At 52.7% G+C, this 10,000-nt stretch overlaps 3 protein-coding genes across 4 annotated transcripts in view; 2 read left to right on the top strand and 1 right to left on the bottom strand.

Annotated features, from left to right (window-relative positions):
* The window catches only part of LOC126576487 (pseudouridylate synthase 7 homolog), a 4,142-nt gene extending 3,821 nt beyond the window's left edge, over positions 1 to 321 (top strand). Inside the window, exon 3 of the mRNA XM_050237768.1 lies at positions 1 to 321. This exon is cut by the window's left edge and continues 1,708 nt beyond it. The gene's annotated coding sequence lies outside the window, so the exon portion shown is untranslated.
* Positions 322 to 412: 91 nt separating this feature from the next.
* On the bottom strand, positions 413 to 4,734 carry LOC126576485 (uncharacterized). Its single transcript, XM_050237765.1, has 6 exons — positions 4,414 to 4,734; positions 2,832 to 4,324; positions 2,676 to 2,766; positions 2,500 to 2,596; positions 987 to 2,420; positions 413 to 894 (listed from the first exon to the last, which is right to left on the bottom strand). Exons 1-6 carry the CDS (start codon positions 4,659 to 4,661, stop codon positions 748 to 750), a joined length of 3,510 nt encoding a protein of 1,169 aa, XP_050093722.1. The 5' UTR covers positions 4,662 to 4,734; the 3' UTR covers positions 413 to 747.
* A 207-nt stretch (positions 4,735 to 4,941) lies between these two features.
* LOC126576482 (mucin-17) overlaps positions 4,942 to 10,000 on the top strand; it is a 9,936-nt gene continuing 4,877 nt past the window's right edge. For both annotated transcript variants that reach the window (XM_050237763.1, XM_050237762.1), the window contains exons 1-2: positions 4,942 to 5,656; positions 5,735 to 10,000. The exon at positions 5,735 to 10,000 is cut by the window's right edge and continues 2,545 nt beyond it. In XM_050237763.1, the coding sequence (XP_050093720.1) occupies positions 5,502 to 5,656; positions 5,735 to 10,000 (4,421 nt within the window). In that variant the 5' untranslated portion in view covers positions 4,942 to 5,501. The remainder of the gene's footprint in view (positions 5,657 to 5,734) is intronic.

Genomic DNA, 10,000 nt, shown 5'->3' with positions numbered 1-10,000 from the left:
ATATCATTGAAATGTAATTACAGCAACGGATGTTCGTTATCAACTGCCACCACAAACTGTCCGCGATTACCTCATAACCGCAACAGGCAATGACTATCTGCCTTACGCTGCCGCGACCACAATCTTTCCGCGAAGAACCATGCATCATTAATGTATCGTGCGCTCTAACTATGAACCATTGCTTGTAAGCAACCGATGCCAAATACGATACGAGGCGTCGTCATTCGTGGCGTCCTAAGTTAAGTTTCCGTTGATAAATTGCACGATGTTGAGCTGCGAAGGTGTAATAAAAGCACTATTGTAATGACCACTTTAACGACACTACTGTGAGTACATCCACCACGAATCTCAGTCAGATCACCGTTCACAGGGTTGAGTTCTGTTTAATAAAAAAAAGTGTAATTATAATTTATTGTACAATTGCGTTTGATTTGAGATTGAACCCGGAAATCATTGTCGCAGCACTGGCGTCTCATTCATTCATTCATTCATTTGGGGATAATCGCCCGAAAAATATATTCCTATTATCTCTCTCTCTCTCTCTCCCTGGAGGCCAGCAAACGTACACAGCACGAATGGTGATTGGCGGCGGATTCTGCTGAACTTTGTAAAACTTAACTATCTCCTTAAACCGCTTACCGCTAGTTTCGAATTTGTACATGGCAAACGGATGCTACTGTGAGACCGTGGCAAAAGGTTGCGGGACCACACAGTGGTCGGCACGCGGATCGTCGTTTACAACACCCGTCACTCCGGCGGCGTCACTCCGAACGACTCGGCGAAGTAGTGCGGATAGAGCTCGGTGTGCTGGCAGATGACATGCTGCACCCAGTCAAACTCGGACGTAAGGCACTTCTGACACAAATCGCAGCAGTACGACTTCGTTGGCTTATCCTGGCGATAACGAGTATGGAAATGAAAAAGAAAAGGAGGAAATCAAGATCATGCGAAGAAAAGAAAAGACGGTGTCGTCGCCGGGAACGTACCTGCACTTGAAGAGCGAACCGGTTCAGATTCCGCGTGTCCCGGGCATGCGTCTTTTCCACGTGCTTCAACCAATTGTCCGCCATGGTGAAGTTCATTGGGCACAGTTTGCATGTGAAACTCCGGTACTGTCGTTTCCGATAGACTGCAACTGGACCGCGTGTGGCGAAGGGTGTTGTAACGGCGACACGTTGCTGGCTCGTTTGATTCATGCTGGAATCGATCCGAACCCGGCTACTGGGCTGCACGCTGGTTCCCACCACCGGTGGTAGCCTACTGGCAGCGCTGTTACTTTGGCAACCAACATCGCCCACTACGCCATTACTTGCGTAGCCGTTGCTCTCTACCTTAATTACGCCGCCGTTGATTTCTAGTTTGGTTTCGCACCCTACTTCCTGTGGCGAGTTTGGGAAAGAAGGTGGCGGTGTCAGATCGGCTTCAGGTTTCACGCACGACACGGTTGGGTTGTCTACGCTCTCCTGTACACTCTCAAGTGTATCAGGAGGTTGGTCAATGGCTATGTTTCGTTCAGCCGTTCCTTCCTTTGGCTCCTGTTCAGCTTCATCGCACGGGCTTTCACTCTTTACTGCTTGCCCAACCTCGTCCTCTTCGACGCCGTTATCATCCACGCCCAGGATTTCATACTCATCCCCATCGTCCCCGTCACTATCTTCTTCGTCACTCTCTTCACTGTCCTCCTCCTCCTCCTCCTCCTCCTCACCGTCAACATCATCATCAAACTCATCGATGCTGCGCGCTTCATCTTCTTCGCCGGTAGCCTGCTCCTCGTCTTCTTCGTTCGTCTCGTGATTCTCGTCCTCACCCTCGTCCTCCTCCTCTTCTTCGTCCTCATCCATCTCTTCCTCCTCGTTATCGTCGGCGTATTCCCCATCGGCATCATCCCCATCCTCGTCCAAGTCCGAACGCAAAAGATCAAAACCAAGCTCGGACGACACCTCGATCAGCTCGATCTTATCGAACTCATCCACATCCGATAGGGATGGCGATGGGGATGGGGATGGCGATGGCGATGGCGATGGCTCATGCCGTCGAGCTCTCTTTCTAGCCTGCCTACTGTTCTCCTCTATTTCTTCCGAACGACTTCGCCCACGCTTTGTACCACCATTTCGCCTACGATCTGATTGCACCTTCTCGTGTACCGCACTTGGAAGCCCAGCGTTCAGCTGCTGTTCCGGTTGACTGACCAGTGGTTCATTGGATTCACCCCTCGATTCACTCCAGAACCCACGAATCTTCAATTGCACGGCACAGCGCCACACATCGTCGATCATGTTGGCCGGAATAGACGCTTCCCCGGAATAGATGAACTGTAGCAGCAGCTCCATCACTTTCAGTGGTATATCCGTCGGGAGTATCATCAAAACTGCACCCAAGCCCACAATAGCGCTTACTTTTTCGAAGATAGCCGCAAAGTACTGAAAACAGGCCACCGTTGAAAGCAATATTTGTTAGACAGAAGCAAGCCTCGAATCTCGAAACAGGGCCATGTCTTACCGGACTGTGGTTGCACAGTATCACACGGTGTGCAGGAAGCGTTATCGTTTCGCCCTCGTGCCACACAACCAGTGTCACGTCGGCCAGCATGTTATTGCTGTGGAGAAAGAGAATCAGAGAACCTGCTGTTAGTATCGAATCCTAGTGACTGTTGACTCCGGCTCAATCTGCCCTACCAGTACAGCTTCGCATAGTAATCGTCGATGGTCTCCAAACGATGGTTGCTTTTGATTTGCAGTAACCTTTGCCTCGGTTCTCGTGACCGGTCTGAAAGGGGTACGAGAGAAGAACTTATGCTTTTGGTGTGCAGGATTGAGATGAAAGTAGCGTACCTTTTGATGTTGTTCTACTCTCGCTTGCTTTGTGCTTCAATGTCCTCAGTGGTGGTGGCGGAGGCGTTGGCGGTGGTGAAGGTGTCTCTTCTCCGCACGTATCATCGTCGGTCGTCATTTTTTGCTGTTTATGTTGTATTCTCCGCAGTTTGCGCTGCCATTGCTGTTGTGATCTCTGTTGTTGTTCATGTAGCTGCTGCTGTTGCTTCAGCTCCTGCCAGCGTTTTTGTTTCTGTGCCTGTCGCTGATGCTGCTGTTGTTCTTGTCGGTGTTGCTGTTTCTGCTCTTGTCGATGTGGCTGATGTTGCTGTTGCTCTAGCCGGTGTTGCTGTTTCTGTTCTCGCCTCTTCTGTTGTTTCTGTTGTTCTTGCCGGTTTTGCTGTTTCTGCTCTTGTCGCTGATGCTGCTGTTGTTCTTGCCGGTTTTGCTGTTCCTGCTCTTGTCGCTGCGGCTGTTTCTGTTGTTCTTGCCGGTGTTGCTGTTTCTGATCTTGTCGATGCGTTTGATGTCGCTCTTTCTGTTCTTGTCGATGCGGCTGATGTTGCTGTTGCTCTTGCCGGTTTTGTTGTCTCTGTTCTTGTAGCTGCTGTTGCCGGTTTTGCTGTTTCTGTTCTTGTCGGTGCTGCGGTGGATGTCGTTGCGTCGTCGATGGTATCGGTTGTCGGACCATTTTATGCGGTTGCTGCTGCTCGGTTAGCTTTGGTTGCTGTTGCTGGTTTGTTTGCCGTGGATGCTGCTGTGCCGGCACAAGCTGCCGTTGAGGCAATTTTTGCTGTTGCCGGGCTTTTGCTTGTTGCTGTAGTTTGTTTTGTTTCTGTTGTATTTCTTCCTGCAATTCCTTCAATAACGGTCTCTGTGGCAAAGATGGCTGGTTCTGAACGATATCTTTATCCTGTGACTGGTCTGATTCTTCATTCTCTTTGATACGATCCTCTTCAAGACATTCCTCTTCGAGACGCTCCGCTTCGAGACGTTCCGCTTCGAGACGTTCCTCTTGGAGACGTCCTGCTTCGAGACGTTCCGCTTCGAGATGCTCCTCTTCGAGAGGTTCTTCTTCGAGACGCCCCTCTTCGAGACGCTCCTCTTCAAGACGCTCTTCTTCGAGACGCTCCTCTTCGAGACGCTCCTCTTCGAGACGCTCCTCTTCGAGACGCTCCTCTTCGAGACGCTCCTCTTCGAGACGCTCCTCTTCCAGACGCTCCTCTTCAAGGCGTTCCTCTTCGAGGCCGTCATCTTCGAGGTGTTCTACTTCCATCGCTTTATCGTCGCTTAGCGTCTCCTTCTGCGATTCACCGTTTTCCTCTAACCGCTCCTCCTCCAGATATTGCGGTTCCGTAGACAAAATCTCACCGCTGTTTATAATATACGTAGTTGCCCGTAGCTTTGGTTCTGCTTCCATCTGCGGCACTTCATAATTCATGAACTCTTGGATTTGGTAGAACAACGGCCAGTTCGATGGTCGCCCAGAGGCTTGAGATAGGACGGCCTCCTTTCTACGGATAAAGGTAACGATTGGTCTGAGTAAAATCGCTGCTCCAGACATCCCGATAGCGTGCGTAGAGCTGCCCGAGCAGCGGCTTACCTGAACTTGGCGGCTAGGTTGTGGATGCGTCCCCGGACATCTTCTAAAGATGCACTGTACCCTTTCCGCACCATCTCGTCCACAATGCGACGGTAAATCGGCACCGGATGATCCCGTTTCAACTGCAGGTCTTTATAGTAGTAGCTCCACACTCGCACAAGGTGCTCCAATTTGGTGGTCGTCCAGCGGTTCTTGGTTCTCCGCATTTGCCCAATGCCGGACGGTCCCGCCTGCGGAGCGGTGCTCATGATGGCACACTTGTTCACTTTAAAAAGACACTTTTATTCGCTTTACTACTGCTGCCCCACGCAAGATCTCGCGGGTCGATCATTCCAAAGCGAGCCAAAGTAAATATTGTGGTGCCGTCCGGTTTGACAGCTGCCGCGCCAAAAACACCGTCGGCGGCGGCGTCGTTTGATGAAACAAAAAAAAAACAGATAATTGGTTAATTTCAATCGTAAAATGAAAAATCATTTGAAAATCCACCGCTTTCACTGCCCCGCTAAATCGCCATTCGTCACAGAAAGTTGTTTAATTTGAAATTCTATATTTTTTTTGCCCCGTCCTGTCAGTGGACGCTTGGGCCAATGGCGTCATTGACAGCCGCCGCGAATCCAGACTTTTTCCTTCGCCAGCGACCCGGACAAAGTGATTTTATTCGTTTTTCCAGTGCGGCATCAACTCGGTAGGCTTGGTTGCTAGCCCAAACGTATCGCCAAACCCCCGGGGATCCAGTGAAAAGTGCGAAAAGTGCCGTGGGGCTGTGTAAAGTGATCTAAATATGATGAATATATCACGGCGTTGATGCTGGGTCGCGCGGTGACGAGTGGTGGCGTTGTCGTTTTTTTTTTTTTGCAACTCTGGCTCCCGATTCTCGCGTCATCTTTTCTCCGCGCGTTTCTGTGCAAACCGAACATCGAGGCCAGGGTAATGCTGCGGCAGGGTGGTGGTAAGTGCTCCTCGCTGTGGCTGCTGTACGCTTAGAAAGCCACAAAAGGCGTACACGGCAACAACAACAACACCGCTACGGCAGCAGCGTATGCGGTACAAAGCGGTATCGGCCGGACGAGTATCCGCAGTAGTGCAAGATGGTGGTTTCCAAGGAAGGCAGAAGGCGACGCCGAGTCGCCGATCCTAGTCCCAGTCCTGCCGATAGTAACGCAGCGCCAGCAAACACTAGTGTGACAACCAGCAGTACTACGCCTCCCGAACGGGAGCTCTCCCCTCCGGAAATACCGAAACGGTAAGTCTCCTTTGACGGTCGGCGCCACCTTTGGCTTGCCCGGCGCTCAGCACTTACTTGGATCCGTTTCGCTTCTAGGCCGAAGGTGCATGCACAGCGCAAATTCGCCCAGGGCCAGGGTACCACATCGTCTGCCTATCTTAACTCCTACTCGTCTGCCCCGCCAACACCGGCCAAGGATGCAGCAGGCCGACCGAACGCGAACGGTGGTAACGGTACCGCTCTCGCGCCCGGATCATCATCGGCACCCGGTTCGACTGGTGGCACCGGTACACCCGGTACACCGGATGGTGTTGCCACGACGCAGCAAATGACCGAACTGCTGCCTAACAAGCGGCCAAACACGGAAGATTTCCTTACATTCGTGTGCTTCCATCGCACCTCTGCGTTGCCTCCGGCTTTGGACTTTTTCAATAAGTCAGCATCCGCCACCGGTTCCGGTGCAGCTGCTGCTACCACCGGTGGTCGAGGCACAAGCTCTACGGGCGGTACAAGCAGTTCCAGCAGAGTGGCTGCAGCAGCGAAACGGAAAGAAGAAAAGACGCCACCGAGCGCCACCAAAGAGGTCGTCACGACCAAGGGAGGCCCACCACCACCAGCATCATCGACTACTGTTGTAACCCCGGCAACGTCAGCGCCTTCTACGTACATGCCATTTGCAGTGCGCAAAAGGGCCGCCGAACCGCCGGTTGCCGAATTGCGATCCGATCGAAAGCAGCGATCCCAGGATAAGGTGCAGGCGTTGCGCAAAAAGTATCGCGATCAGCGTGTAGCTAAGCTTCGGGCAACAACCGGTAACACGAGGTCGGGTGTACGGGGCGGAGCCGCTACGGCGAAAACCCGTTCCGCCGCAAGCCGGGAGCGCGAAAGCACGGAAGAAGAAGAGGATACGGGCGAAGAAGCGGCCGAAGAAGAGGTAGAGGAGGAGGAGGAAGAAGAAGAAGTGGATGCCGAGGAGCAGAAAGACACCAAGAAACCGAGGGAAACTGTCAAACCGAGCCGCAAGGGGCCAAATACCAAGCAGGAGTCGAAGGACTCGCAACCAGAACCCGATGGTGTAGAGGATGGCGAGGCAGAAGACAAACAACAAACAGGCGCTAAGCGAAAAAGTGGTCTCCGGAGTGGCAATACTATCGCTCAATCCGTGACTCAACCGAAAGCAAACACTAAAGTGACAAAGGTAGCGGAAGGGGTAAAAAGCGATAGCAAAGATACCGCGCGAAAGGATCAACCAACAGGGGAAGAAGGAAAGGGCAAAAAATCGGTTAAAAAAGAGGAATCAGCCATCGAAGAAAGCCCCAAGGGCGCAAAGAAGGGTAGCAAAGGCGAAGAAGCTGATGGTGGCAAGCGTACGACTCGGCTGTCCGCGTTGCGGAATCCAACGAAAGTTGCAAAAGAATCAAGTTCCGAAGATGATGAACCACTGTCACGGACTATGGCGAACAGCGATATCGATAAGCGATCGCCGGTGGAGTTGGATTTGGGTAAAACCACACGCTCTGGCCGTAGTCGAAAATCGGATCCGACCGGTGGTACGACTGCTGCTAATCGAAGCGAGAAGAAGGACCCAGGCGAAACGCAAGACAAGAAAGCCCGCCGATCGGTGTCTGTGCTCAGCCGACGATCGGACGTTAGCTCGCAGCCGAATGACGCCGTTGGTGCTGCCAGTAGTTTAGCGAAAAATGTTCGTAAAGGCGAGCCGAGAGCTAAGCAACAGCGAACCGCCACAGATGATACCGTCGGCGATGAGATGAACCGTGATCCGAAAGAGGAACCTTCAACCGAACCCTCTTCATCTCCGACAGCGGCCTCCGGTCGAAAGCAACCAGCAGGCGCACGGAAAAAACGTGAAACGGCAGCCAAAAAAGCGGCCACAACACCAACAATCCCAGAACCGACGGAAACGCGCGAGCAGGCGGAGAGCGAAAAGCGACCGAATACGGCCGTCTCAAGCGCGGCTACTACTCCGGTTGAGTTGCAGCAGAGTACCGGTCGACCGTCGAGGAAAACGAAAGAAGCAGCCACACTTTATATGGAACTAATAGGCCGCAAGTTTAATCAGGATGACAAATCCGATGATGATGACGCCTCTTCGCTAGACAGCCTTGAGCTACCGAACGTACGCCGGTTGGAGCAGATGGAGAACGAGCTCAAGAAGGCGAATGCGGGTAAGAAGGAAACCAAGGCAACCGCCGCTGCTGTTGCCGCTGCCTCCGTATCCACTACGACGGTTCTTACGAAGAATGCAAAATCAAAGCAAACCGCGACCGGAGAAGAGGCTAAAAATCGACGCAAAACAGGAGAGGCTGTTGCTTCCAAAGGTGGCACAGGCGATGATGAAGCTGTTGGTAAGAAGTTGGAGAAAAGTTTCAGTGATTCCGATGAGGAACCGTTGGCCACCAAATTTCAGCGGAAAAAGCAAACACAACAACGACAACCGACGACGTCGGTAGGCGCAAAAGGAAAAGGTGGTAATGCCGCTGCAGCAACAGCAGCAGCAGCTAGTGGCGGTGCTGGTGGCAAATCAGTGAAAAGCCTGGATGGTAAAAAAGAGGAGCCTACTAGACAGAATCAGGTTGAGCAACCAACAACACCGACCACAGGGGCAAGGGCCAAACGCTCGAGCGGACTCGCTGCATCGCCAGGGAAACAGAATGGAACAACACCACCATTCTCCGGTGGAGCAGTAGGCGCTGGGAGTGCAATAAAGACGCCGGTGAAAGCTGTCGGTACACGTGGTGCTACCAACAGTTCGAACCAGAACTCTCCGGCCGCGACGCAGCCGATTCTGAATACCAATCAGGATCCATTGCGCACCCCTGAGTCATCATCGACGAGGTTGAATCGTTCGGCCGACAACAACACCACTCTTCAATCGACGATCGTTGAGGCGAGTGAAAGTCCGACGAAAGTGGTCCATCCAACGTTGCCAACTCCACCTCTCCTGAATATACCGACCGTACCGATACCGATGAACCGTACCGATGCTCCTCCTGGCTCACCGTTCACTCGGCAAATGGTTAAACCATCTGAACTGATAGTACCCTCTGGTCAGCTGAAAAGCTCTCCTCCGGGAGCACTGACTGGGATTGGCTTCACTCCTGAAATCCCTTTCAACCGCACCACAGGAAAGAGCGCGGAACTGATTGCGCTCAGCAGCACGGATTTTATGAAGAGTTTTGAGGAACATGCGGCAAGCGAGGCCGCCAAAGCGGCCACCAGTTCGCTGCTGGGTAATCTGCTGCCGAGTAAGGAAGAATCGGAAAAGATTTTCGGTATCGCTAGTGTCAGCTTGGCGCAAAGTTCGGGTCCGCTCGATACCAAATGTACGCTGGGCAAGTGTGGATCGGTCCACAAGCCTCCGCTGGGTCCGCCCGTGTTGACCGAATCACTCCTTGGCGGTCATTTGTCGCCGAGAGATCGTCGAAAGGCGAAGGTGAACATGACACATGAACAGATACAGAGATGGATCGATGAGTCGTCCTGGTCCCCGATCGAGGACGATCTGCGCGAGGAACCAGAGATCTCGAGTGCATCCATGAGCCGTACACCTCCGCCACCGGGTCAAACGGCCTGGGATCGGTTAACAGCATCGGAATCAAACAATCTGAATGTGCCAACGGTAGTGTCCACACCGGTTACAACACCGACAACCAGTGCACTGGTAACATCCGCTCCCGTCACCAGCACACCCGTCACAACTACCGGTACGGGGGAAGAGGTGAATAACAAAGCATCAGCGACGACGATGATCACCCAAAGCTCACCACAGACCGCTATCGTCGGAGGGGGAACGATCGCACCGAAACCGACCTCGGAGCTGCTTGCACCGAAGGCAGGGGCTATTGCATCTCCCCCGGTCGCAACTGGTACCCGTGGAGGAGGAAAGGGCAACGAACGAGAATCACCATTGGTAACTACGACTACTCCTGCCGGACGTGAAACATCCGAGGCCAATGTCACCTCTACTACCGTCAGTGGTAAGCGTGAAGCGAAGGAAGCTGAAAATCAACGAAAAAAGCTGAAACCGAACCCTGCCACTGTAACAACTAATTCATCACAAACAGCAGCCAAATCACAATCACCGGCCACAACGCCGACGGACCGTAAACCGATCTATCGAACGGCAGCTGGGCGTACTCCGGTGTACAAGCAGCAACAGGCTCAGCCACATCAACAACAGCAGCAGCATCAGCAGCAACAGGATCTTACAGCTACGGCAAAGTACCAACCATCGCAGCAAACAACGGGCGTTGCTGCTCAACCAAACCATCACCAGAATGCATCATCGTCGAATACAACGACGACAAAAGTGGCAACAGGAGCATCACAGATGGCGGCGTT

Source organism: Anopheles aquasalis, chromosome 3 (assembly GCF_943734665.1).
Source record: "Anopheles aquasalis chromosome 3, idAnoAquaMG_Q_19, whole genome shotgun sequence".
Lineage (NCBI taxonomy): Eukaryota > Metazoa > Arthropoda > Insecta > Diptera > Culicidae > Anopheles > Anopheles aquasalis.
Note: the sequence above shows the minus strand (reverse complement) of the source record. Positions and strands in the feature narration are given on the sequence as shown.